General features: G+C 62.9%; 4 protein-coding genes across 7 annotated transcripts; 3 read left to right on the top strand and 1 right to left on the bottom strand.

Annotated features, from left to right (window-relative positions):
- The first annotated feature begins 445 nt into the window (after nucleotides 1–445).
- On the top strand, nucleotides 446–3,569 carry TRMT12 (tRNA methyltransferase 12 homolog). Of its 2 annotated transcripts, XM_082488285.1 has the most exons (7): nucleotides 446–559; nucleotides 721–868; nucleotides 948–1,137; nucleotides 1,226–1,376; nucleotides 1,454–1,563; nucleotides 2,400–2,557; nucleotides 2,630–3,569. In XM_082488285.1, exons 1-7 carry the CDS (start codon nucleotides 465–467, stop codon nucleotides 3,077–3,079), a joined length of 1,302 nt encoding a protein of 433 aa, XP_082344411.1. In that variant the 5' UTR covers nucleotides 446–464; the 3' UTR covers nucleotides 3,080–3,569. The 2 variants fall into 2 exon arrangements, with proteins under 2 accessions (XP_082344411.1, XP_082344410.1); XM_082488284.1 differs by having other exon boundaries at nucleotides 948–1,563.
- Nucleotides 3,570–4,613: 1,044 nt separating this feature from the next.
- On the top strand, nucleotides 4,614–12,512 carry SYTL4 (synaptotagmin like 4). Of its 2 annotated transcripts, none has more exons than XM_082488235.1 (17): nucleotides 4,614–4,647; nucleotides 5,383–5,539; nucleotides 5,697–5,912; nucleotides 6,421–6,530; nucleotides 6,692–6,806; nucleotides 6,971–7,078; nucleotides 7,335–7,458; nucleotides 7,565–7,655; nucleotides 7,819–7,922; nucleotides 8,014–8,097; nucleotides 8,440–8,618; nucleotides 8,811–8,913; nucleotides 9,845–10,006; nucleotides 10,784–10,889; nucleotides 11,291–11,390; nucleotides 11,903–12,111; nucleotides 12,232–12,512. In XM_082488235.1, the coding sequence occupies exons 2-17, from the start codon at nucleotides 5,430–5,432 to the stop codon at nucleotides 12,372–12,374; spliced, it is 2,064 nt and encodes a 687-aa protein (XP_082344361.1). In that variant the 5' UTR covers nucleotides 4,614–4,647; nucleotides 5,383–5,429; the 3' UTR covers nucleotides 12,375–12,512. The 2 variants fall into 2 exon arrangements, with proteins under 2 accessions (XP_082344361.1, XP_082344360.1); XM_082488234.1 differs by having other exon boundaries at nucleotides 8,011–8,097.
- Nucleotides 12,513–12,725: 213 nt separating this feature from the next.
- Nucleotides 12,726–18,193, bottom strand: SRPX2 (sushi repeat containing protein X-linked 2; the record flags this gene model as incomplete). Its single annotated transcript, XM_082488202.1, has 10 exons — nucleotides 12,726–13,778; nucleotides 14,083–14,204; nucleotides 14,284–14,417; nucleotides 14,562–14,741; nucleotides 14,859–14,980; nucleotides 15,084–15,210; nucleotides 15,589–15,765; nucleotides 15,882–16,073; nucleotides 16,166–16,252; nucleotides 18,124–18,193. 10 exons carry the CDS (start codon nucleotides 18,191–18,193, stop codon nucleotides 13,598–13,600), a joined length of 1,392 nt encoding a protein of 463 aa, XP_082344328.1. The 3' UTR covers nucleotides 12,726–13,597.
- Nucleotides 18,194–19,914: 1,721 nt separating this feature from the next.
- TSPAN6 (tetraspanin 6) lies at nucleotides 19,915–25,384 on the top strand. Of its 2 annotated transcripts, XM_082488106.1 has the most exons (8): nucleotides 19,915–20,055; nucleotides 20,160–20,348; nucleotides 20,550–20,624; nucleotides 21,204–21,302; nucleotides 21,550–21,705; nucleotides 22,401–22,484; nucleotides 24,325–24,424; nucleotides 24,636–25,384. In XM_082488106.1, the coding sequence occupies exons 1-7, from the start codon at nucleotides 19,969–19,971 to the stop codon at nucleotides 24,391–24,393; spliced, it is 759 nt and encodes a 252-aa protein (XP_082344232.1). In that variant the 5' UTR covers nucleotides 19,915–19,968; the 3' UTR covers nucleotides 24,394–24,424; nucleotides 24,636–25,384. The 2 variants fall into 2 exon arrangements, with proteins under 2 accessions (XP_082344232.1, XP_082344233.1); XM_082488107.1 differs by lacking the exon at nucleotides 20,550–20,624.
- The last annotated feature ends 416 nt before the right edge of the window (nucleotides 25,385–25,800 follow it).

The raw sequence follows: 25,800 nt of genomic DNA, 5'->3' as shown, positions 1-25,800 counted from the left end.
CGGGACAGCCAGCCATGGGGTGCCGGCTCCCCGGGGCAGCCCCGCGGCCTCAGGAGTGCGGTGCCGGGCACCGGCCCTGAGGCACAGTCCTCCGGGTATCCCACCCCCCACACCAGGGCGTCCCGCTCCTGTAGGGTACCCTATTCCCTCTGGCACCCTATCCCCAGGGATAACCCATCTCTAGAGTACCCAATACCCTGGGTACCCCGTCGCCGGGCACCCCACTCCGTGGAGCACCCCATGCTCAGTCCCCACCCCAGGGCACCACATCCCCTACGGTACCCCACCTCCCCGGTCACCCCATGGCAGTGCGAGGGCTGCCAGCCCCTTGCCCGGGGGTGCAACCGGGGCTCTGATGCCCCCAGCATGGCAGTGCCAGGCACCCCCACCGGCCCCAGCTCCCTTCTTTCCTTTGCAAGCCTGACACCCTGTGCCTCCCTGGTAGGTGGATGTGTCCCTGCTAGATGCTGACATCCCCCTTTCCTGGGATGGAGGCAATGGATGTCCCCATCTCCATCCCCGCGTTGGCCACAGAGCTGCGGTTCGCCCAGCGCCTCAGGTGAGCCTGCGAGGGGGAACGAGAGCCCTGTGACTGCTCCAGCAGGATGCAGGGAGGGCTGGCAGGGAAGAGACCTGGGCCAGCCCTGCACCCCTGGGGGCTCTTTTCCTTGTGGTAGGGTGGGTTGTGGAGGAGGCCCTGACCATGCCTGGGCCTTGCAGGGAGTATTTGGAACAGGAGCAGCTCCTGGATAGGCGCTACCGGCTGCAGGAGGTGCCAGGGGGCCGGGTGGCCCTGCCCATGCTGGAAGAGAAGCTCGACCAGCTGCGGCTGCCCCAGGAGATGCCCTGTGGGCTGGTCCAGATCCAGGTTGGGAGAGATGCCCCGCCCCGAGCCCTGCCGTGGGGTGGTGGGGTCCTCAGCCCCACATGCCACATCCTTCCTGCAGGACCCTGTCCCCTCCAGGGCAGCCCGCCGGCGGACGCCTGCCCAGAAGCTGCAGGATGAGCTGCTGCGGCTGCTGGGCGAGAGCTGGTCGGAGGAGCTGGAGTGTGATGTGCCCCGCACCTGGCAGCGACATGGGGATCTGGTCCTGCTGAGTGAGGACAGCTTCAGAGCTGCGTCATGGGAGAAGCTGGGTAAGGGAGAGCAGGGTCTGTCTGCCCAGACCCTGCCTGCAGAGCTGCCCTGGCCTTTCCCAAAGCTTCTGGAATGGGTATGTTGCAGGTCCATTGCTCTGGCAGACGGTCGCCTCGGCTCTGGGTGCCCAGCGGCTGGCCAAGCGAGGACGGGTGTTGCCAGATGGGATGCGGTCCCCCAGGGTCACGCTGCTGCTGGGCCAGGATGGCTGGGTGGAGCATGTAGACAACGGGATCAGGTAAGCAGGAGCCATGGTGCAGGACGCGGCCAGTGTGGGGAAGGGGCTGCCCTCATCAGGCTGGTGATATCTCCCAGGTACACGTTTGATGTGACCAAGTGCATGTTCTCACCGGGCAACATCACGGAGAAGCTGCGGGTGGCCTCTCTGCCCTGCTCCGGGGAGGTCCTGGTGGATCTGTATGCAGGTAACAAGGACAGCGGCGGGGTTTGGCAGGGCAGGCAGGCAGAGCAGTGATGCAGGTACTGATGGCATCCACATGTATGTGAAATGTCATTTCCAGCTTGGACTGGAAAAATACCCAGGCTTAGAGCTCCTGGCCCGTGCATGATCCCTCAGCTAACCTGGCATTGCTGTCCCTCTTGTGTCCCTGTTGCCTTTGGACACTCAGGATGACCTTGCACTCAGGCTCTGCAGAGCACTGCTCTGTGCCTAGTGCTGGTTGTGGCAACCATTTGGATCCATGGAAAAGATTTGCCCTTGATATTGTTTCCGAAAAGCTTCCACAGATGTCCTGAGCCTGAACTGATGTGCTTTCATGACAAGCTGGAGCTAACTGAAGTGTCCTGTGTTGTGAGATGTGTGGGGAGATCATGTCAGGTGTTTGCATGTCAAGAGAGCTGCTGTTTTGTGCTTAGGGAAGTTAGGGCTTCCGACTTATACCACACAGAAAGGATGTGGCACTCAAAACTGCTGTGGATTAATTGAAATAAATGGTAGTCTGGGCACTTCTGCACAGAGTGGAAGCAGAGCAGGGCAGGTCTTGAGCTAATGGCCAAAGACTGAAGGTGAAATAAGCTCCTCTGTAACCATTTTTCAAGACAGATTTTGCTTTTCAGGAGGAGGTGTGTAGGGGGGTGAATTTCCATTTTTCCAGCATCTGGGCTTGTTCAAACCTGGAGCAAATCAGATGCAGAGAGCCAGGGTGGTAATCTGCACTCTGCCCTGTCTCCATGAAGGAGCACAGACCCCTGTTGGTGCCCAGACCCTGCCCTCAGCCGCTGCCACCTCTTCTGCCCACAGGCATCGGCTATTTCACACTGCCGTACCTGGTTCATGCAGCAGCTGCCTTTGCCCACGCCTGTGAGTGGAACAGCCATGCCGTGGAGGCCCTGCGGAGGAACCTGGTGCTGAACGGTGTGCAGGACCGCTGCTGTGTCCATTACGGGGACAGCCGACAGGTGAGCAGTGCTGACCGGCAACGGCCCCTCCAGCCCCACATGGCATCCCCCTCATCTCCCCTCTCCTTCCAGCTGGAGCTGCGGGATGTAGCGGACCGGGTGAACCTAGGGCTGATTCCCAGCTCGGAGGAAGGCTGGCCGGTGGCCTGCCGCGTTTTGAAGAAGGGCACGGGTGGGGTTCTCCACATCCACCACAACGTGGAGAGTCTCCCCACACCAGCCCCAACACAAATCCTGGTCCTGCAGGCTGAGCAAGGGTCTGCAAGGGAAACATCTCTCTCTGATGGAGAGGCGCAGCACCCAACGGATGACAGTGGGAAGGAGAAACTGGGGGCCAGGATCAGGCCTGAGTGGCAGAGGTGGGCTGAAGCCACGGCGGCACAGATCCGGGGACTTCTGGCAGAACTGCACAGGCAGCCATGGTGCACCAGCATCCTGCACATTGAGGCAGTGAAGTCCTATGCTCCCCACGTGCATCACCTTGTGCTGGACCTTGAGTGCCGGCCGACATTGCCCGCCTAGCTGGTCACAGACCCCAGCGTGGCTCCAGCTCCCATGAAATACTGACGTTGGAGCATCCGTGGCCAGGAGATGCTACCCGTTGCCTGCTGCCAGCCTGGATGTGGTTTACGTTGCCTGGTTCCTGGGTGGCAGCACTGCCCAGCAGTGCCTGCCCATGCCCAGGGCACCAAGGGGCGTGCTCCCATGGGAGATCCTTCTAGGAGCTGTATCCCAGCCTAAGGTTGGGGTGAGCTGGGGCTGAGCGCCCCGCGTCCTGCCCTGTCTCTGCCTGTTGCTGCCTGGATCTTGGACACGTGGTGGCACTTTCAGCCCCATTTTCATGCAGGAGAGCGCCACAGAGCTGTATAAACCTCGGATTCCTGCCGGGCTTCGTTTCAGCGGCTCAGGGACAGGCTTTGTGCTTATATTTACCAACGTGCTTTTTTATTGTACTGGAAACAGGTCTGTTCCTCTTGGTTTCTTCTCACCTTATTGCAGAAATAAGGATGTTTCCTTCCTTTGTTGTTGGTGTCCAGTTAAAATGCGAACACTAGTGCAAACTGGAGGGTCCTGCTTGGGGACGCCGGGTCCCCTAGCGGCACATGGAGGGGGTCGGGGAGCAAAGCGTCTGCCTGCATCCTCTGCCCTCAGTTTTGTCTGTGAGCCCAAAGCCCTCTTGCCTGAGCATTGTGTGTGCACCCCCGTTGCAGACAAACCCCAGCCTGGGGAGGGAGCTCCCTTTGGTGTCCCCAGGCCCCTGTGGGTTTTCCCCTGTGTCAGTGTCCCATCTCCTCCTGCAGGCCTGGGAACCTCTGGCTCTCCCTGTCCCATGGCAACAGCTGAAAGTGTGGGCAGAGCTGCGTTCTTGTGTTGGCTTTGGGACTGCTCCCAGCCAGCCTCCCACACAGCCACGCCATCCTGCGTGGCGAGAAGCTGCCTTCCCATGGATGTGAGCCCCACACCTCATCCTGCCATGTGTGCTTATGGTTCTCCTGATGCCTGCACTGCTGTGGGCAGAGTGCAAGGAGCACTGCCGCCACCATATCTCTACCCACGAAGGACAAGGGCGGAGGACCGGAGCCTTGCAGCAGGGCCATCCTCTCCCGCGGGGCAGAGCTGGGAGAACACCACGGCCATGCTGCTCGTGTCCTGGTCCCTCACCCGCCGCCGTGCTGTGCAGCCCGGGAGGGCACCCCAGCAGTGCGGGTGGCTGTAGACTTTGTGCCAGTGTGTGTGTGTGTGTGTGCTCTTTGGGAGGAGCTGCTTTCCTGCTGCGGGGAGCACGATGGGGAAAGCACCCCACGGAGCTGGGGCGGAGCGCCCAGCTCCAGGCACGCAGCTGTGCCTGGGGAGAAGGGGGGGGATCAGCCCCGTGTGGTCGGGGCCAGGAGCTCCGGTTAGGGGCTGCTGCCCCACGCAGCGCGGAGGCTGGACGGGGCGGGCGCCGCCTCCTGCCCGGGCCGCCCCGTCGAGGCCGCAGGTGCGGCGAGCGCGGCCCCTTTAAGGAGGCGGTACCGCCCCCCCTCCCTTTTGTCCGTCCGTCCGTCCGCCCCGCTGCTGCCGGGAGGCGCCGGCCGGAGCCGTGGCAGGTACCGGGCGGGGAATGGGGAGGGACACAGCGGGGAGGGGTCCCTCTGCTGGTGGGGGTACGGGGAGTACCAGGGTCCGCCGGAGCCGGTGAGGCGCGGAGCTGCCCCGGTGGCTCTGGACGGGGGGGGTCCGGTCCGCCGCCCCCACGCCGAGGCGCCGTGCGGCCGCGGGGATGGGAAGGTCCCTCCCGCGTCCAGCCGCCATCCGTCTCCGGGCGGGGAGCGGGGGAGCCCCGCGGGGGGGCTGCGGACCCCCGAGCGGGTGTTGCGGCAGCGCGGCTCTGCCCGGCTCCGTCGGGGCCGGAGTTGCCGCGATCCTCCGGGGTCCGGCTGTCAGCGCCGGCGGCGGCTCCGGGGGTGGCGGGGGAGACGGGGGGACGGGACTTGAAGCTTTCCGAGCCCGACGTGCGTTTGAGGGTGCAGCAGCATCAGCTTAGGGCTGGCTGCTCCTTCCTCCCCCGGGGGGTGCCCGGGGGTGCTGGGCGTTAGCCGCGGTCCCACGGAGCCGGCTGAGGTCGGCGGGGCTGGCAGGCGGCCCGCAGCCCAGCCCGCAGCAGCGCCGTGCCCTGGGCAGGGCGGCGGAGGTGGCGGCGGGGCGGGACGGGTGCGGGTCCCCCCCCGGGCGCCGGCCCCGACGGTGTCTGGGGGCGCGGTGATGCGGGGACAGCCGGCCCAGGCGTGGGGGTGCTGGGCCGAGCTGGGGGCTGCGAGCCCGTGGTGGGGTTTTGCTCGCAGCAAGGTCGTGTCCGGCTACTTGTGGCGAGGGGTCCCCGGGGGGAGCGATGTCGGAGGCCGTGGATCTGTCCTTCCTGTCCGAGGCGGAGAGGGATTTGATCCTGCAGGTCCTGCAGCGTGACGAGGAGCTGCGCAAAGCAGAGGAGAGGAGAATCAGGTGAGGATGTGGCCGGGCCAGGCAGAGCACAGGTTTCCCTGCTTTGCTCTCGAAGCAGCCGGAGGGGCGAGGGTGTGGGCGGTGGGGCTGGGGCTTTGCCCCATCCCCGGGGGTCCCTGCACGGCTCCGACAGCTCCTGGTGTTGGGGTCCGAACAGACGCCTGAAGAACGAGCTGCTGGAGATCCGGCGCAAGGGGGCCAAGCGGGGCAGCCAGCGCTACAGCGAGCGGACGTGTGCCCGCTGCCAGCAGAGCCTGGGCCGCATCAGCCCCAAGGCCAACACCTGCCGGGGCTGCAACCACTTGGTGTGTCGGGACTGCCGTTCCTATGGCCCCAACAGCTCCTGGCGCTGCAAAGTCTGCACCAAGGAGGCGTGAGTACCTGGGGACAAAGGGGCAGGGACCTTCTGCACATTCCTACTGTCCCGTTCCTCTTCCCAGTCACCCCAGCTTGATGCCCCGCGGCCAACCTTTCCTAGCTCAGATGATTTTCTCCAGCGTAGGGCAGCTGCTGTCTTTGCTGTCACTTCCCAGGGTGGGTACCCATGGTTGGGTGATGGAGAGCTGGATCATGCCCCACTCTTGGGTCTTCATGCCCACCCTGCTCCTTTTTCCCCATTACTTGACTCCAGCATCTCCCCATGCCCCTCGCACAGCCTGTGTTTCAAGCACCCCAGGTTTCTTCCCTCTTGGCCTCCCCTGCCCTACAAGCCCCATTTTTTGTGGGATGTATCCGTGCCCATTGTCTGCCCAGTGCATCATCTCTGCCCAGCCACCTGCTGAACATGTCCATGGTGCCTGTGCTCTCCTTGGCCATGGCAGCACCAAGGGTGGCAGTGGGGAGCACAGAACTGCCCCTCACTGCCCCCCCCTGTCCTGCAGCGAGCTGAAGAAGACGACGGGTGACTGGTTCTACGACCAGAGAGTCAATCGCTTTGCCAACCGGCTGGGCAGCGACATGGTGCGGCTGTCCTTGCGGCACAGGTCGGCAGGTAGGGGTGCCACAGCGATGCCCCCTACCCACAGCTCAGCCCTCCGGGATGCTCCATCTTTCCCTGGCACTCCTCTGCTCATTGTGGAGTTGGCTGGGAGCAGCTTCTGCTCCAGTAATGGGCTTGGAGCAGTGGTCCTCCTCATGTCTCTCTCCTTCCAGCCAGCAAAAGAGAGACTGTGGGACAAACCCTCCTCCAGAAAGCCCAGCTTGGCGAGCCCAAAAGCTCCTCAGAAGCCCAGCAGCCGAGCCCCCCGGCACCCCGGGAGGGGACCAGGTGAGAATCCCTGCTGTCCCCTGTGCTCTGGGTACTAGCTCTCGCCTTCTGCGGGGACAGGAGGGACGCTGCCGCCCTGTTTGGATCATTGGTGGCACAGAAGCTCTCTCTCAGACCGCCCCCCTTGCCAAACAGGACATACTTGTGGTTTTGTTTGTCTGCAGTTTGTTTCCGGATGCCTCAGACCCTCGGGATGGCAAAAGTGACACAGAATCCATGGAAAATATGAGCCTGGATGGCTACAGACCTAGTCCCGGTGGCATGAGGGGCAGGTGAGGGGCTCCCTGGGTGGGTTGTCCTTGGCTAGGCTGGCTTGGCAGAGGATGAGCACCTTCATCTCGAGTGTGTTTTTTCTCGATCTAGTGAGGAGGGGAGCTGGCTCCTCTGTCCCTGGGCAGGCAGGTTCTCTGCTCTCCAGGCTGGGGTGTTCCAGGGAGCTCGCGTGGCTCTGGGGAGCTTGTGGGAAGATGGTGCTTCCCAGCCAGCGCTTGTTCTCCCAGCCGCACTCTTGGCCTGTGTCCTCTGCAGGAGTAATTCCCTGGAAAGAGCCGCCCCTCTCAGAGATGGAAAACAGGCTGCTGTGCCGGCAGGACCCGCTGCCTCCAGCCTGACCCTCCCTCTCCGCTCCAAAAACACTCTCTCGGATGGACGGGTGCGTGCCGCTGCTCCGGTGGGCTCAGCCCTGTCCTGGGGCACAGGGCTGGCAGCCCCGTGGGGTGCCCACTCCGCCCTCCTCTGAAGGGACCCTTCCTCCCCAGGATACCACCGTGGGAAGCCGCAGCAGTGCCTTGGTGGATGAGCACGAAACAATATTTAAGAAGAATCCGCGGCGGGTGGTGAGGCCTGCAGGTGAGCGCCGCATGGGTGCAGGGGTTTTGGGGTGCTGACATGGCAGGGGGTGGGTGGGCGGCTGCTTCTCCCTAGGCTGTGGTGGGCGTTCGGTGCAGGTGGGAGAGGCTGGGGCAGCCCCTGGCTCTGCCACTGCTGCACCATGCCACCGTCTCTCGTGCAGACTACACCAAATCGGTGATTGACCTGCGCCCGGAGGACTTTGTAGGGGACGGCGGCTCTTTGGGGGACAGGAGCAAGTCGGTCCCTGGCCTCAACACAGAGCTGGTGAGACCCTCGGTGTGCCACGGAGCTGGCTGCCTGGGCGCTGTGCCCTGCTGCTCCCCACGCAGGCGGCTTGTCTCTCTCCTTACAGGAGGAGGAGGAGGAGGACATCGATAACCTGGTGGAGATCCATCGGCAGAGGGTGGCCCGGGGCAGCATGCGCAGTGGCACCTCCTCGGTGAGTCCCCGTGGCGTGGCTGTGCTCTGCTCTGCGGGAAGAAATGATGAACGGCAGCACTGAAGGGTTGGGTGGGAGGGAGGCAGGGTGGGCAGCTCCTGGGTCGTGATGGCAAGAGCTTGGGGTGAGGGGGCTTCCTCCCCTTCAAGGGAATGGAAACACGGAGACTCAGCTTTCGTGCAGGGAGCCTGCATGCGGGTGGGAGGCACTGGGGGGCCATCCCCAGGCACGGAGCGGGTGAGAGGGGCTGTGCGGTGGTTGCACGGGCAGTAGTCTTGCTGAGGATGAAGAGGGGACCATCAAGTGATGCTGCCCCGGCTCAGCCCCTGCTGTGTCTTCCAGAGCACGCTGGGGAGCATGGTCAGCATTTACAGCGAGGCTGGTGACTTCGGCAACGTTGCAGTCACTGGGGGAATCTCCTTCTCCCTGAGCTACGAGCAGAAGACGCAGACCTTGTTCATTCATGTGAAGGAGTGTCGCCAGCTGGCCTACGGGGACGAGGGCAAGAAGCGCTCCAACCCGTGAGAGCTGGGGAGGGGGGAGATAACCGGTGGCACTGCTTGTGGTGGTCAGCTGGGTTGTGGGGTGCCCACCAGAGATGGGAGCTGTAAGTGGGGGTTCTTGGCCAGGCAGGAGGTGTGGTCTTGCCCTGGGGGGCTCGGGGGGGCTGGTTGTGGGGAGACTGGTGAAATGCTGCCTGCTCTTCCCTTCAGGTACGTGAAGACCTACCTCCTGCCTGACAAATCTCGGCAAGGGAAACGCAAGACAACCATCAAACGCAACACCATCAACCCCCTGTACAACGAGCTGCTGAAGGTGGGCAGGGATGGGCTGGGGCGCAGCCTGCTCCCTGCTGCGGGGCCGGGCAGGTGCTCAGCCCTGGGGATGCTGCTGGAACAAACCAGGGGAGGGATGGACTCCAGGCCCTGAGGTGGGGGCTCTGCAGAGGTCCCATGTCCAGACGCTGCACCCGACAATCTGGAAAAACCCGCCCCCAGGCTGGGTCGCTGCCCTGATGTGGCTGCGGTGTCCAGCCCTGTGTGCCCAGGGGGGATGCACAGCTGCAGATGTGAATGTGTGTCACAGCCCGTGTTCCTGGCTCCTGTGGCATCCCCCAGCACTGGGACCTTCTGCTTACCCTGGACATTGCTTTCTGTGGAGAAGGCTCCTGGGCCATTGCAGGCAGGGTGTGCTGGCAGGAGGGCAGACAACGTGGCTGCAGAGGCAGAGATAAGGCAGTTCTGGGCCCCAGGGCAGAAGCACTTGGCGTTGCCCTTCACAGTCCCCACTGCAGCCACCACGGGGTGGTGGGAAGGGCTGGCTCCATCCCCGAGCCCGGCAGCACATCGCTGAGGCCAGGCGCTCTCCGAACAGGAGGGAAGTGGGAACTGTGGTTGGGTTTCCAGGCTCCCACAGCCCCGGGTTTGCTGAGCTCTCTCGCTCTGACCACCTGAGGTTCGGTGAGCTGGCAGAACTTTGCTTGCGGTGGGATGGGGTGGGGTGGCCAGATGCCAGGAGTCCTGGTCCTGGCTCTGCACGGGCTCTGAGGGCCACTTGTCTGGAGAGCACGGGCTACTGCACCACTGCCCCAGGGCTTTGAGGTTTCGGCAGGCTTGGAAAGGAAGACAAGCAGTCTCCTCCATTGCTCCTCAAGCCTGTCTCCTCTCCTGCTCGAGAGCTGTGGCTGATGGCGTATGCCAAGCCTGGTGCTGCCTGCTCACTGGTGGTTTTCCGTCTCTTTTCCTAGTACGAGATTAACAAGTCCCTCCTGCTTGCGAGGACGCTGCAGTTCTCCGTCTGGCACCATGATCGCTTTGGCCGCAACACCTTCCTGGGGGAGGTGGAGGTCCCGCTGGATGCCTGGAACTTTGAGAGCCACCTGGAGGAGTTTCTGCCCCTGCACGGCAAGGTGCTGGCCCTGCCACCCCAGCCCCACTGCCCCCAGCAGCCTCCCTTGCCTGGCCCTGTCGCGGGGGGTGGCCCTCATGGGCAGAGGGGCACAGAGAACTCATCCAAGAGCTGCCAAAAGGCTTGTGCTGAGTGAAGTTTTTGGAGAAATGGAGACCTCGGAAGCAGATAGCGCTGCTGTCGCAGCAAAAAAAGGGCACATCTTCTGCCTTGAGCTTAGCTTCCCTGTTCCTCCTCAGTAAGTCCCCTACGGGATGCAGGGGGACGTGTCTCTGCCCCATCAGGTATTTTCATTCTGCTTGCTTGATTGCCGCAAGAGCGCAGATCTTCCCAGCTCCCGGCCGGGAGGAATTGGAGCCAAGTTCAGGGAAACAAATGGGGGAAATTGGCTGGGACATCCGGCTGCGGGCTGCAGAGCCGTGCAGTGAGGGAATTCGTGCAGCTCGCTGGCAACAGCAGATGCTGCTGCCAGGCTTCAGGGTCTGGGTCTCTTGACTAGCTGGTACTGCGGGCTCAGCCCTCGGCGTTGCTGGGCCTTGAGCAGCCTAAATAGGGTTTCCTAAGGGAGGTGATTGAGCCAAAGTAGGATCCCAAAGGAGCCGGTCTGAGTCTGACCTGGTGATGCTGGGTGGGTCTGCAGGCATTTGTGCTGGCTAAACCACCTCTAGGAGAAGCCAAGCCCTTTGGCCCAGGGCGGGGAGGTGCTGCGTGCAGACCGGGCCATCACCATGTCTGTTTTGGGCACTGTAGCAGTGTTTGATAAGTTTTGCCTCTGCAGATTGGGGCGGATGCTGCTGGGCTCCATCAGTACAAGGGGGAGTTGGTCGTCTCCATGAAGTACATCCCATCTTCCAAGCATCCTGGGGCCGGGAGCAGCAGGAAGGGTGAGTGCTGGAGCTCCAGCATCTCTGTGTAGCCTGTGGGACCTGCTCGCGGCCACGTGAGCTGGGTCTGGGTGGGTTTCTTGGGCGGTGCCTTCTCCTCTGTAGCGGCTGCAAGGCTGCTCTGGGTCGAGGCAGACCTGGCTGTCCTCAGGCTGGCCGAGGGGTCCCAGTGCTTTCCTGGGGCTGGACCAGCTTGGACCATCCATTGGGCATCGTGTGGAACAATTGTCTGCTGTAACCTCAGCAGGCAGGACCAGTAAGGGAGGAGGCAGGAGGAGATACCAGCTGGGGATCTGTACCTGCCTGTGCGATGTAAAGCTGTTCAGCAGGACCTTTGCAGAAGGTCAGCAGTGCTGGAAATTAAGGTTGATTGTTTTTTGCTGTGTTGCATTTTTCCCCAGGCAAAACAGGGGAAGGCGGTGAACTCCAGGTCTGGATCAAAGAAGCCAAGAACCTCACGGCTGCTAAATCTGGCGGGACCTCAGACAGCTTTGTCAAGGGGTGAGTGTGTGTCCTGGCTGCGCTGTCCTCCCTGGCTGCATCCCAGAGCCACCCTGGGGAGGGATAGGTCTCTCCGCTGGCTGCCCTGCGCCGCCTGTCTTGGTACCCCAAAAGTCACTGTCTGCCTGTCTCTGCCTGGAGATGGGATGCTCCTGGTAGCAAACGCTCTCCGGGGTTTTGGCCAGCTGAGAGGTCGCAGTGGGAGGCTGTGTGCAGGGCACAGCTCCAGCTGCCATCAAATTGTCTTCCCAGAGGTCACCAAGGCATGGGGCAGCATGGCTGGGGGTGAGCAGGCTGTGGTCCTTGCCCCTCTCCCCTCCTTAGACCACCTGCAGTTGGCCGAGCGGCTTTTCAGGAGTCAGGGCAGAGACCCAGCCCCTTGCAGACCATTGTGGCCCTTCTTGGGTCGTGTCAGGGAAAGTGGGCTCCAGACCAGGTGCTGAGATGACCCAGCCCCTGGGGCAGATGGCAGTTGCCCACGTGCTGCTAACCCAAGTGGCTGCTTCCCCCAGCTACCTCCTGCCACACAAAAACAAAGCCTCCAAGAGGAAGACGCCCGTGGTGAAGAAGACCCTGAACCCTCATTACAACCACACCTTTGTCTACAATGGCATCAGCCCTGAGGACCTGCAGCACATCTGCCTGGAGCTGACGGTCTGGGACCGGGAGCCACTGTCCAGCAACGACTTCCTCGGGGGTGTCCGTCTGGGGGTGGGCAATGGTGAGGAGCCCTGGGGTCCCATCAAACCCTGGGGACAAGTGGCCTTGCTTGGGGCTGCCTCGCTGTGGGCAGGAGGCTGCTCCGGCAGTGACTTCTGCCCGCGTCCATCCTTTCTCTCAGGCATGAGCAACGGGCAGGCTGTGGACTGGATGGACTCCACGGGTGAGGAGCTGAACCTGTGGCAGAAGATGTGCCAATACCCGGGCTCCTGGGCAGAGGGGACGCTCCAGCTCCGCTCCACCATGGCCAAGCTGAGGCCGTAGGCTGCAGCACTGGCACCGGGACGTGGCCGAGGGCTAGCGCCGCTGCTCGGGACCCGTGCTCGCTGCACGGCCCTGCAAAGCTGCCGTGCCTGGTTATTTTTCTTTGCTTATACTTTAATAAACATGACCCTCTTGGAACAGGCTTGGGCAGAAAGTCTTCTTGGCCTAGCTTTGTTTAAAGGGTTTTCTTTTTGTCTTAGGCTTTGCACGAAATTTCAGGCTGAACTGGAGTCCTTGTGGACCCTCCCTTCTTCCCCCCTCGGGCAAAATGCTTTGAAACGTGGTTGGGTTTTTTTTCTTCTTTCCATTCTTCTTCCTCCCACCCGCTGTGTTCCACAGTCTGCTCCCTCCTTGCCTTCCCCACCCTCCTCCCGCAGGATGGAGCCGGCTCTGGGACCGGGGCAGCCCTGCACAGCCCGGCCCTGGCTGCGGGGCTGGGATGGAGCCGTGCGGGCTCCGCCTGGGGGGGCTGCGGGCAGCGGTCCCCAGGAAGGATGCGTTTCCCGGGCCTCTCTGCGACACACCTTCAGCCAGCACTGACTTTTATACAAATTTATTTATTTTGAGTTAATATTCTGCTGCCAAAGCAGTTCCCAGGAAGGGTGCCCCGTGGAAGGGGAAGCGAGGGGCAGGGTGGGGGTGGCAAGCCCTCGAGTTGGGGGGGGTGGTGGGGGGCTGCATGCTGGCTGGATGCTACTGGCTTCGCTGAGCGTGGGGCCGTTTGCTTTTACAGGAGGTTGTCTGGCAGGACCCCAGCAGCAGCGCCTGCCCGGCAGGGCTGCCCCAGGTGGGGAGGGAGCGGGTTCGGGTTGTGCATGGGACGAGGGTGGCTGTGGGGAGGGTGAAGCTGCTGCGTTAGAGGCTGTCGCCCTGCCCTGTCCGCTCTCCTCTGCTCTGGCAGCCCAGTGTCTGGCTCCCCGTCTCCCCCCTGCCCGGGAGGGGACACTCCGGTGTCTCCTGCTATGGTGGTGGCCGGGCTGAGCCATCCCACCCCACAGCTGGACACTGCTGCTGGGCAGTGGGGACACTGATGGCACATGGCCCCTGTCCCTGTCCCTGCTTGCCTCTCTGTGCCAGCGCAGCTGGAGAGGGGCTCCCCTTCCCCTGGAGGTCCTCGGCACCCTGCTCCTCCTCTACAGTGGGCGACTAGAAAAGCAGAAAGGAAGGTGTCTGTCCCCTGAGGCCAGCGGTGGTGGAGTGGGGGGGCTCTCCCTGGAACTGCCTCACTCGCAGGGGTCCCCGCTCTGCGCCCGCCGCGCCGCCTCCCGCTCGCTCAGCAGGTAGGTGTCGATGAAGACGAAGAGCTCGTCGGGGCTGACGGGGGAGATGTAGCGCTCGCGGTCGGTGCCCGCCTTGTCCAGCAGCACCGCGTTGAAATGGGAGCGGGTGAGGTGCAGGAACTGCCTGGGGGTACAGGGGGGAGCCGACGGTCAGGACTGGGGGGCCTGCGGTTGGGGCCAAGCCTGCTCGACCCCCACAGCTATGCTCAAGTCCTCCTGGGGTGGTGGCTCCCACCTCCTCCTCGAGACTGTGAGCCCCAGGAGGGTCTGGCCACGCTGCATTCAGACTTGCTGGGGACATCCCCACACTGTACAAACCCCTCCGGCGTAGCAGAACGGGGCTGCCCACGAACCCCGGATGTGTCCCCATCCCTGGTCCCCTCGCACAGGCACCTGGCTTTGCAGGATGGCCCCCAGTCCCCCCCTACCTGAGCTCCTCGATGATGCCAAGGGACAGCTGGTGCTCCCGAATGCGTCCCACCTCGTGTGGGGGCTGCCCCACCAGCTCGACGGTGGTGACATGACGCAGGTCCAGCCCGCAGGCGGCTTGCTGCAGGGAAGGGGGGGCGGTGAGAGGGTGCTGGGGGTGGAGGTGGGAAGGGGATGGGGCAGCAGGAGGGCCTCCTCACCTGCAGCATGGAGATCTGCATCTTGTAGTAGCGGTTGGAGGGGTCAGGGGCCGAGACGACGAGGAGGCGGTGTTTCTCATGGAACTGATCCAGCAGGCTGGCGGCCGAGTTCACGGCTGTGTTGATCTGCATGGCTGGGGCGAGAGGCAAGCGTGCAACGAGGAGGTGCCGTTTAGCTGCCCCCTCCATCACCCCTTCCCCACCCCTTGGCCCTGCCGGGCATCATCTGCCCTGAGCGCCGGGCATCACTGCAGGCAGGTCCTCCCCACACCACTTACGTGCACAAAGGGGCTGGGAGCCTGTCCACTGCTGGGTGGACTGGCAGACCCGCAGGGATGTCCCCTGGCGCTCGTAGCCCCCATCGCACTGGTACTCGCAGGTGGCACCGTAGTTGTTGCCATCTGAGGTGCAGGAGATGTAGCCGTTCTGCGGCGGCTTCAGGACAGGGCAGCGCCTCACTGCGAAGGGGGAGGCTGGGTGAGGGCTGGGGGCGATGGGGCACAGCCCCGGCTGTGGGGTGCGGAGCCCGGAACCAGGGGGAGGCAGCCAGCAGCCCCAGGGGAGCTGGGCTTCACCTTGGACGCGGATGCTGAACTTGCAGCTGGCTCGGTTGTACGCCTGGTCGTGGGCTGTGTAGCGGATCACGGTCTCTCCTTCGGGGAATTCGGAGCCGGGCTCCGGGCCTCGCAGCGTCACCCTGCACCCAGCAGATGGGTTTCTCTGTCAGGGCCCTGGGAGGGGGCACCCAGTGTGGCACCCCCATTCCTCGCTGGCAGTGCCTGCAGCACCTCCGCCCTCACCTCTTGATGATGCCATCGGCAGAGTCCTTCACGCGGGGGGGGTCCCAGTAGACGGTGGCGGTCAGCTTGCCTGGCTCAGCTATCCGCTCTCGGGAGTCTGGGCAGCGGATTTTGGGAGGCTCCAAATCTGCCCGCAGGGAGGAGAGGGTGTCGGGGAACCTGCAGGTGCCGGGACCGGGCTACAAGAGTCAGGCACTGGCCCTGGCGCTTGGCCGCCCCAGGGATGCTGAGCACAGCCCGGGCACCCCAGAGCCAGCAAGACCAGCACCAGGTGCCCCGATCCTGGACCAACGTGCCCTGCACCAGCCCGTGCTTCGGGGCTAACGGCATTTCAGGGAGCAGCGGGGACAGGAGTCCCACTGCCGCAAGGTGCAGGAGCCGGCACCCGGCAATGCCCAGGTCGGACAAGGGGGTGACACCTGCAGGCACCCCAGGGATGGAGGGGGGCCTGCCCCTGTGTGCCCCAGCAGCGTGGGGCTGGGAGGGCGGTAGGGTGAGAATTTACCTACACAGATTGGCTCGCTCCCGCTCCAGTGCCCGTCCTCCATGCAGATACGTCTCCGGTCGCCCTCCAGCTGGTAGCCGGGCAGGCAGGTGTAATCGCAGCGGGAATCCATCTGCACGCCGGCCGAGCACACGTAGGAGCCCCGCAGCACCGCCGGCAGCACGTGGCACCGGATTTCTGGGATGCAGAAAACAAAGAGAGGAGGGAAGCGGCTGCCCGGCCATGCTGGTGGGCAGACCACCCAGGACTGGCCACCGGGGATGCCGACAAGCAGATGGCTGGGGCACACTCACGTCGGCAGTACGCCATCCCGGACCAGTGGCGGCTGGGCAGGCACTGGACGGCGCTGGGTCCCACCAGCCGGTACCCGCGGGCGCAGCTCAGCTCGCAGCGGGTGCCCAGGCTGCTGCGGTAGGAGCTCCCCCGCGGCGAGTAGCAGGTGGCCTCTCCGCGGTGGATGTTGAGCGTGGCACACCACTGGGGCACTGGGGGAGAGGAGGGAGGTGAGGGGACACCTGACCCTGCCGTGCCTCGGTTTCCCTGTGAGGACCTGAGGGCTGGGCTCGGGTGCCGTTACCTCGGCGGTAGTCCAGGGCAGGCTCAGGGGGGGCTTCTTCCACGTACACTTCATTGGTTTGGCTCTCGGCCGTGTAGTAGCCGGACCCTGGGGAAGAGGAAAGAGATAAGGGGGCTGGGTGATGGTTTGTGGCCATAGCAGCACCTAAGTGATGATGCCTCCACCACCACCCTCCAGCCCCGAAACATCCCGCAACTCCCAGCGAACGATCCCATCCCCCGGCAGACCCTGTCCTGTCACCCGTGGGGCTGCCGTCAAGGGTTAAGCCGGGCAGACAGCGAGCCCGGTCCCCAAGCGACATGGTGTGCTTTGGCACCAGCCCGCAGACTAAACAGCGGCAGGAGCAGCCGCGGTTACGGCAGGAAACGGGTGCTGGCGCAGTGTGGGCTGGCACCGACCCCTGGCTCCGTGCTGCCGGGAAGCCCTCCTTCCACCCGCTCCCGTGGCACGGTCCCTGCCATCGAGCATCCCAAGGGAAGGCAGCAAGCTGCCCTCTCCTGCACGTCCCAGTGGAGCCCCTGGCCAAGGCAAGGGAGGAGACACAGGCCACCCCGCCGGGGGGCTGGCGGGGATGCAGCCCCTCGCTTGGGCACCAGGGAAGGACGAAGCTGCTGGAGGGACGGTGCTGGAGGGGCTTGGCCGGAGCTGCTGGCCCCATGCCACTCATGCCGTGCAGAGGGGCGCCTGGCCCCATGGATGGGGGGGGAGGATGGCATTGCGGGTCACCCTCTGGCCCGTGCTGTGCTCCCACAGGCAAGGGACCAGCGGGTGGGGAGGGAGCCGTGCAGGGGGAGAGGGCTGGCGTCCTTCCCCTTGGCCCCGGCGCCTCAGCCGGCCACGGCATTCCCAAACACTGAGCTCACGTTTCCGCCACGTTTCCGCTGCCCCCTCCTCGCCGCCAGCCCACCCCACCGCAGTCCCCACTCCGGCATGGCGGGGATGCTTAGCCCGGGAAGGGACCCTGGGGGAAGCAGCAGCCCTGCTGCGGCTGGACCCATCTCCCCTTCCCCCTGCGCCGGGTTTTGGGAAGGGGATATCTGCCAAGACTGATCCAAGCAGCAGCAGCCCCGCCGTCACAGGGAGGAAACTCCATTACAAATCTTTCCGATATGAACTTTACTACAAAGCAACTTCCCACCGCTTCCTACAAGCTGCGTTAGGGCGCCCACTCAGTTTTCACAAAGCTTTTTATCCCGACGTCCTTCCCACGCTGCCAGGGCTGTCTTGGGGAGCGGGGGGGCCCAGGGCCAGCGCAGGGCTGGCATCCATGGGGCCGGCGATGGGGATGTGTTGGTGACCCGCTGAGTGGGGCTGCTTCCCGGGGGGGCTGCTGAGCTCCCTGCCGGGGCCCCGGGGATGGGCTGTGCTGTGTCCCCACAGGCAGATGTGCCGTTTAATTGCAATATTCCCTTTTCATGCAGACGCTGCCTTTTCCTTCTCACCTGGGGCCAGCTCGCAGCCCCGGCTGCACCGGGCCGGAGCATCCCCAGCCAGCAGCGTGGCAAGGGCATGGGGATGGGAGCTGGGAAGGGAGAACATCTCCCCCCCCCCGCCCCATCCAAACAGGCTTTTTTGATCCTTGACCCAGCTGCCCGGCTGCAGCGGGGGGTTGGATCCAAGCACTCCGTCCAGGCAAACATCTGCCGGCCGATGGCCCCCACGGGAGCGAGGAGTCAGCGGGAAAGCTGTGCTCCTGCAGGCAGGGGTGTGATGCAGAGACTGGTTTTCTTCTCCTCTCTGGATGCCTCCCAGCACCCCCTCCTCTCCTCCCCGTACCCCATAGCACACCCCTGCAGGCACCCCATACCCTGCAGGCACTGATGCTCTCCCCGGCATCGCCGTACCAGGACACCCCTCCCTCCCTCCCCTGCCGAGAGCCCCCCTAAGGGGAGCGGGACCCTGCGGGCTGCCATCCCCCTTGGGGGGAGCCCCGCTCACCTGCACACCCCAGCACTCACCTTCGTGCCACGTGGATGACACCAGCCTGGCGAGGACAACCAGCAGGACTGGAGCTGCCTCTTGTGCCATGCCGGGGGGCCGGGGGGCCGGGGGCTGGCCAGCCTGCCTGCCGTGCTGGGTCCGGGGGCGGCCGCGAGCCCCAAGGAGGATCGAGAGGGGCTGGAAACAGGGCGACAGCCCCTTCCGTCGCCTTGTCGCTGCACAGACGCCGGACCCTCCTGCCTGTGCTGAGCAAACCTACTTTTCCCTTCTGCTGCCCGTCCCAGACATTCAAAAGCCGTGAGTCAGGCCCAAAATGATGAGATTGTCAAAAATAATAAATCCCAGGATCAACCCGTTTTCCAACGCACCTCCTGCTTCTCCGAGGTTTTAAAAGGCTGTCAGATATTTTTTTTTCTTTGCAAGCAGAAGAGCCCGGAGCCTGTTTTGCCACAGGGGAGAGGGTAGCCAAGCCTGTGCCAGCCGTGCCGGGCTCCGGGGACGGGGGTCCTTGGAGGGCTGAGGACAAAACCGCGGGAGCCAGAACCCTTTCTCCACCTCCTGCCAGGAAGGAGGGAGAGACCTCACTGCAGACGGCGGGCTCCGAAACCCGTCCAGAGGCAAGTGCTTCCAGCTGGGGTCTGTTTTCCAGCTGAAGTTCAGCCCCCGCGAGGCAGCGGTAACGAAACACATTTGTTAGGACCCACGGGGTTGGGCAGGAGGAGCTGGAGCCACCCGGGGTTTTGGCTCTGGGGCACAGGGCCACCTGGGTCAAGGGGAGACGAGGGACGAGCCTGGCATGGACAGGTAGGAGAGTTGGCACGGGGCGGTGGGGGGGGACGTGCTGCCTGAATGCGCTAATTATGTGGCGGCCAGGCCGGTAAGCGCACAAATTAATAACACAGCTGTCCTGAGCAGGAGAGTGCTACCGGGAGGCCACTGCGAGGGGCTGCTTGCTGCAGCGTGTGGGGAGCCCATAGCCCCCCCGCAGCCCGGGGACATCTGCAAGGAGGGGACGGGGCGCTCACTCCGTGGCGGGCAGGATGCCCACCCGTCGCTTGCTGGCATGGTGGCTGTGCCATGTGCTGCGGTGCGAGGTGGTTGCCCCGGCTGGTCCCTGCTCTGCTGGGGCACACCAGGGCAGGGACAGTGTGGCCATGCCGGGGCTGCGTCACCCACCGCTGGGGCAGGAGAGCAGGCAGGAGGGGGCCTGGGGCAGGCAGGAGGGGACATGGCGTGGGTGCAGATGGCACGGTGCAGGCAGGAGGGGGCATGGGGCAGGCAGGAGGGGACATGGTGTGGGTGAAGATGGCATGGTGCAGGCAGGAGGGGGCCTGGGGCAGGCAGGAGGGGACATGGTGTGGGTGAAGATGGCACGGTGCAGGCAGGAGGGGGCATGGGGCAGGTGGAGGTGGGATGATGTAGGCAGGAGGTGGCATGGGGCGGGCAGAGGTGACACAGGGCAGGCAGGAGAGGACATGGGGCAGGCGAAGGTGGCACAGTGCAGGCAGGAGGGGGCCTGGGGCAGCTGGAGGGGGCCTGGGGCAGCTGGAGGTGGCACGGTGCAGGCAGGAGGTGACAAGGGACAGGCAGCAGGGGACATGGGGCAGGTGAAGGCGGCACGGAGCAGGCAGGAGGTGACAGGGGACAGACAGGCGGCGGCACGGAGCAGGCAGGGGACGTCCCGCTGGGCGGCGCGGCGCCTTCGGGCGTGCTCGGCCATTTCCGTCAGCTCTCGGCAGTCTCCGCCGCCGCTCGGGCGGCTCCGGCGGGGGCGGGGCGGGGCGGGGCGGGGTGGGGGGCGGGGCCTCTGCGCGGCGCGGCGCGGCGGGGCCCGTCCCGGCAGGAGACGGCCCGTGTCGGCCATGGCGTCCCCGTCGCGGCGGCTGCAGACGAAGCCGGTGATCACCTGCCTCAAGAGCGTCCTGCTCACCTACACCTTCGTCTTCTGGGTGAGCGCCGCCCCGTCTCGCCCCCCACTACCCCCGCGACATGTCGCGTCCGCGCCGCTCTGTCGCGACAGGCGCGAGCCACGGCGGCTTTCCCCTCTCCCCAGGTGTCGGGCATCGTGCTGCTGGCCGTGGGCGTTTGGGGCAGGGTGAGCCTGGCCGTCTACTTCTCCTTGCTGGATGAGAAGGCCACCAATGTCCCCTTCGTCCTGGTGGGCGCCGGCACCGTCGTCGTCCTCCTGGGCACCTTCGGCTGCTTCGCCACCTGCCGCGGCAGCACCTGGATGCTCAAGCTGGTGGGTGGCCCTGGACGGGGCAGGATGGGGTCTCATCCACTCCTGACCCGTCCCGACCTGTCCTGACACATACCAACACATCCCAACCTTCCCCGTCTCATCCCAAACCCATCCCGTCCCGTCCGTTACATCCCATCCTAACCCCATCTATCCCATCCTAACTCCATCCATCCCGTCCCATCCCACCCTTTTTGCCCGCAGTATGCCATGCTCCTGTCCCTCATCTTCCTCATCGTCCTGGTGGCCGCCGTTGTGGGGTTCGTCTTCAGGCACGAGGTGAGTCTGGGCGGCTGCTGCTGTCTCCCAATGCTGCAGAGCGAGTTTGGCACTGGTTTTAACCCAAGGGCAGTTGCAGATGTCGCTGGAGGGACAGAAGTGCTGCTGGGAGCGGTGTTTAGTTTAGCTAAAATGGGGTTAAAACAGCCCAAAGAGCAGCTTGGCCCCCGTAAGGTCACCATAAGGATGAGGCTGGGTGCAGGGTCTGCCCAGCGCGGCACGCTGTCCCTCCGCCAGAGCAGGCGAAGTAGCCCTGGACTTTAATTTCTGGCTTCGGTCTACCTTCTGCAATAATTTCTGTAATTAAAGCTCCTCCGAGGGTTCCTGTGCCGCGGCGCAGCCTGCTTGGGGGGCGGTTGGCAGCGTGTAGGTCCTTGTTATTACATGCAGCATCCCTGCTGCCGCAGCGCATCCCTGCTTGCCCTTTAATACAGTGTTTAATTGCCTGGGTGGCCGGGGGAATGTCTGCTGGCCACGGCCGGAGTCATTCCTGCCGTCGCCGAGAGGTGACTAATGTGGGACCGTGGGTCCCGAAGCGTGGGAGGGGACGACACCACCGCAGACGCCTCTCTCTTGCAGATTAAGACAAACTTTGAGAGTAACCTCAACCTGGCTTTGAGGGACTACAACGTGACTGCGGATCGGCACAGCGAGGCCGTCGACACCATCCAGAGAACTGTGAGTGCCGCAGGCTGTTGGGGGTGCGGGACACGCTCGCCTCACCCCAGGGCATCCCCTGGGACCCCCTCTGGTGTCAGCATCCCCCTGGCGGTGCTGGGGATCCTTTTGCACCACGGGCTTTTGAGTTTAGGAGCAGATGCTGGGTGAGATGGGGGCAGTTCCTTGAGAGGTGAGGAGCGGCGGTAGGACTGGAGGGTGAGTACCCTGGTGTGACCGTGCTCCCCAAACGTGCTTCCCCCTCCAGCTGCACTGCTGCGGGGTGCAAAACTACTCGGACTGGGAGAGGACCGAGTACTTCACCCAGAGGGGCATCCCCCGGAGCTGCTGCAAGAGCCAGGATGACTGCTCGGAGGAGGATCTGAAAGACCCAAGCAAAGCCAAGCTGAAAGTGTTTGTGGATGTAAGTTGAGCTCAGAAAAATCCCTCTGCCAGCCCTGCAGGTGGGGAGGGCAGAGCTGGGCGGGTGCACAATGGCTTGCCCTTCCCTGGGAGGCTTGAAAGAACTGCTTTCTCCATGCCAGACACCCTGCAGCCCAGGGACTCCCCTGGCCTGGAGGTGGGGGAAGGGTATGGAGGAACGAGCCTACCCTCATGCCTGAGGTCCCCACTATTCCTTCCTTGGAGCCCTGGGACCAGCTAGACCCAAGTGTTTGTGCTCAGGGCTGTGTGTTTGCGAGAACAGGTGAATAAGGAGGTACTTTCCCAGTAAAGTTAGTTTCGGCAGAGCTGATGTCTCTCGACTGCCGGGCAAAGTCCTGACCCGGTGGTGAGCGCAGCTGACCTCATCCAGCAGCGACAGCCCGGGTGATGCAAGGGACGTTCCTCTGATGAGTCACCTTGCTCAACCCAACGCTCCCGTTGGGAACAGCCCAAGGGCAGCGCTCCCCTCGATAAGGCTGCTGGGCTGGGAGGCTGGTTGGCGCAGCGCTGATAGGGAAATGCCTTTGCCGAGGTCAGGCGGGAAGGTGGCAGCCAGAAGCCCTCGGCTGCCCGCGCAGGAGCATCTTCTCCTGGTGCTCTGGGGAGGTGCTGGTTTGTGCTCCGGGGTGGGGTGAAAAGCACTGCAGCCGCATACTCGCTTTCCCCCCTCTGCAGGGTTGTTTTTTCCTGGTGACATCAACGATGGAGTCAAAAATGAGCGTTGTGGCTGGAATCTCCTTTGGCATCGCGTGCTTCCAGGTAACTCTGCCTTGCTGGCCAGCACGGGGGGGCGCAGAGGGAAGCTAGTGTGTCTCCGGAGGTATTTAATTTCTGTGCAAAGTCTGGTGTGTGTACAAAAGGCACGGCCTGTTTCAGCCAGGGAGGAGCAGCTATTCTGCGGATTCCCCTTGGGTTTAATCTCACCACTGAGCAGTTTCCAGTCTCTTAAAGATAGGGCCGAAGCACCGGCTCTGTTTTTGTGAGCCCAGGTTATTTGAGAATAGCTCCTGTCTGACAAAAAAAAAAGAAAAAAAAAACCAACAAAACACTTTTTAAGAAAACCCAAACGGAGCCTGTGCTGTGCTGGGTGAACTCCCTGCGTTTGCTGTTGGCAGGGATGGAATTTGCGCCTTCCCTTTTCCTACCCACCCACCTCCCTTTTCGCCAGGGAGGCATTTTTGGCATCAGTTCTGCGTGGCTGGGCCCCCGTGGGCGCTCGCAGGGCACCGCTGGTGCTGGCGGCTCACGCCCCGCACGCCGCCTCACCCTGCGATTGCTTCCTCTCCCTCCCACTTCCCAACCGCTCCTTTACTATATCCTGTAGGACGCTTCCTGCAGGAGCCGCAGCAGCGGCGGCGTGCTCGCTGGCCCCCTGCTCCGGCGGGCTTTAATGCCGGCAGGAAACGAGAGGCCCCTTCTCCCGGCTCCGCCGTGCTGGGCGCTGGGCACGCTGACGCCGCCGTGGGGTTTCCCGAGGCGCCGAGGGTTTGCCGATGCAGGGATGCGCAGCCGGCCCTTCTTTTTAAGTTTTCTTTTTAAGTTGGAAGTTTGCTGGGCGCCGAGCGGCTGCGGAGGGAGCTCGGCTGGCTTTGATTTCGGAGGGGTTTGAGTTCAGCCTCCCCTTGATCCGGCACGCGGCGGCCGTGGCATGAGCTTCAAGGAGCTGCCGCCCGGGACCGCCGGCTGAGCGCGCCAGCGTGGGGAGAAGGAACCCTGGCAAGATATTTCTCCCGTAATGAGCGTGTCGCCGTGCGTTTCCCATAGCGGATGGACCGAACTGGGAGAGAGGCGGGAGCCAGCAGCTCCGGGCTGCCGTTGGTGCTACCGAGTGCTTTCGGTTGCGGCTGGGAGAGCCTGAGAGCCGGAGCCGCTCACCCCGCTCTCCTCCTTAGCTGAGCTGTGCTCGCCGTGGGGTTACCGAGACGTGACCGACACACAAACAGTGTGCTGCACACTCCCAGCCGCAAAATTATCTCGGCTGATGCCAGGCTTGGGAATTGTAACCGGTTCCTGGCTTTTATTGCTCATTTAGCACGCCGGGCTGTATTGTGCGGCCGGCTGGGACCTGTCATGCAAATGTGCCTCTAACTTTGCTTGTGTAGGTCAGGCTCCTGCAGGATCTGGTCCTAAATGTCTGCGCAGGGGCTGGGAGGCCACGTTGTGATAACCATAGCGTGTCCTTCGGATGCTGATGCAAAACCAGCAACCTTGCTTCCCCGCTGTCCTTGCAAAAGGGAGAGGCGACTGCTGTTCTCTAGTGGCGGTGTAATGGGCTGTGACGCTCCTGATATCTGTGTAATCTCCGAAGTTGCCATAAAACAGTAGATGCTTCGTGAAGCAAAAAGAGTAACGGGACGGGACGCGGAGAATCTCTTGTGAGGAGCTTGTTTGGCTCATACTTGCCAGGATCCCCTCTTGGTTCAGCCCCTCTTGGTTACTCCGAAGCAGGGCATGGCAGCCCGCGTTGTGAGTTGTAAATCCCATCTTTGGAATTTATAAGACGTGACGCTCTGGAGCAATTTGTCAGGCTTTTCCCCTAAAACACCGTGTCCTGGTTTTGGCTACCTCTGACATGTGGGGTTTTTTTCCTCTTTTTCAGTTGGTTGGCATCATCCTCGCCTGCTGCCTGTCCCAGTACATCACGAACAATCAGTACGAGATGGTGTAGCTGGCCCCCAGCACGCCGGGGCTGTGGCCGGGTACGTCTGTCCGGTGATGTAAGCTCGGTGGGCTGCTCCTGCATCCCTGGCTGCTGCCTGCTCGCCCCTGGGGACCTTCAGCGTGGTGGCGGGTACCACTTTTGGGGGCACATGGGGATAGAGGGCAACTGCAGGACCGTGTCTGCTACATCATTTTAAGCTGTGTATAAATCCAGCCTTGTCTGTTAATGCTTTGGCTTGTGCGTTGCAGGGTGTGCTCTCCGTGGCCGGGGAGGATGCCACCACCTCCAGTTTTTCCTCTGGACGCCGCTTCGTGAAATCTTGCTTTGAACTGACTGATCTTCTTCTCAACTAGCTCGTAGAAATGAGTGCAGCAGCTGTCCTGGTGCACTCAGGGACTTGTCCTAACACTACTCTGCTGTGCCACCGCGTGGGATAATTAGCGTAGCTGCGGTGGTTACAGCCAGCGCACTCCTCCGGGCGCTGCAGCCCCCGGCTCTTTATTCGGCGGTGCGTTTGAGTGCTGTGCCGAAGCCGACCGTGCCGGCGGCCCCGTGGGACTCCCAGTGCTCACCTTTGGTGCCTCCCTTGGGAAAGCGATGCTTCCCCTTTTTTCTGGCAGCCCCTTGATGTCCCCGTGCTCTCTGGACACGGTTGCTCTCGAGACGGGGCTGTTGCCTTGTAAAACCGGGACCCTGCCTGCCTGAAGCCCTTGGTTCAGCAAGGTCTCGGCTTGTTGCCAAGCTCTCTTTCCTCCCTGCCCTGGGTTTTATATACTTTTTTATAGTTGTACTTTTTAAAGTACAGGCTGTAGTGATCCTTTGTAAGCTGTAGCGAGGTTTGGTGATGTAGCTCCTGGTGCCTTTACCTTGGTAGGTGTCCTTGCACCGAGTCAGCTGTGACTTGATTGTCAGTATTATATGCTGCTTATCTCATTTTGTGTATTGAGTAGAACTCTTTTTGTCCCGAGACACAATAAATATTAAGATATTTTACTCTATGAAACCTCCTTGGCTTTTCTTTTCATCTCCTGGAAATTCCTCTGCTCGAGTTGCTGCAACGAGCAGCAAACCCCCCCGGGAGGTAATCCGCTCGCCCCAGGCCAGCCGATAACCTCGGGACCACCGCAGCTCGCGTTTCTCCCGTGCTCGCTGGTGCGCTTGTGCTTACAAATAACTCCTGTAATTGAATTTTCTTCATAACAGCAGTTGTGTAACAGTGCTGAAGCAGAAGGCCTGGAGCATCCCAGCCCGGGAGCCGGGTGGATGAGCTCAGCCCCGTGCAAACGCGTGCATCCTCGGCTGGGCGGGCGCTCGCTGGCAGCCAAGGGCAGGGCAGCGCTTTCTCCCCAGGGGTGACAAAAACGTGGATTTTTTTTTTTGTGTTCTCTTGGTACTGCTCATCTTTGGGCTGTT

This window comes from Vanellus vanellus (assembly GCF_965231255.1).
Source record: "Vanellus vanellus genome assembly, chromosome: 10".
In the NCBI taxonomy this organism is placed as follows: Eukaryota; Metazoa; Chordata; class Aves; order Charadriiformes; family Charadriidae; genus Vanellus; species Vanellus vanellus.
This window is presented reverse-complemented; position numbering and strand designations above follow the sequence as displayed.

Excerpts from the sequence above, each read along its gene's own strand:
- TRMT12 (XM_082488284.1), top strand. The coding sequence starts at position 465 with ATGCTGACATCCCCCTTTCCTGGGATGGAGGCAATGGATGTCCCCATC. Across the intron at positions 560-720 it reads CGGTTCGCCCAGCGCCTCAG|GGAGTATTTGGAACAGGAGC; the intron begins GTGAGCCTGCGA and ends TGGGCCTTGCAG. Across the intron at positions 1,564-2,399 it reads CCTGGTGGATCTGTATGCAG|GCATCGGCTATTTCACACTG; the intron begins GTAACAAGGACA and ends TTCTGCCCACAG.
- SYTL4 (XM_082488234.1), top strand. The coding sequence starts at position 5,430 with ATGTCGGAGGCCGTGGATCTGTCCTTCCTGTCCGAGGCGGAGAGGGAT. Across the intron at positions 6,807-6,970 it reads GCACCCCGGGAGGGGACCAG|TTTGTTTCCGGATGCCTCAG; the intron begins GTGAGAATCCCT and ends GTTTGTCTGCAG. Across the intron at positions 10,890-11,290 it reads GGCCGGGAGCAGCAGGAAGG|GCAAAACAGGGGAAGGCGGT; the intron begins GTGAGTGCTGGA and ends ATTTTTCCCCAG.
- TSPAN6 (XM_082488106.1), top strand. The coding sequence starts at position 19,969 with ATGGCGTCCCCGTCGCGGCGGCTGCAGACGAAGCCGGTGATCACCTGC. Across the intron at positions 20,056-20,159 it reads CCTACACCTTCGTCTTCTGG|GTGTCGGGCATCGTGCTGCT; the intron begins GTGAGCGCCGCC and ends CCCTCTCCCCAG. Across the intron at positions 21,303-21,549 it reads TCGACACCATCCAGAGAACT|CTGCACTGCTGCGGGGTGCA; the intron begins GTGAGTGCCGCA and ends TTCCCCCTCCAG.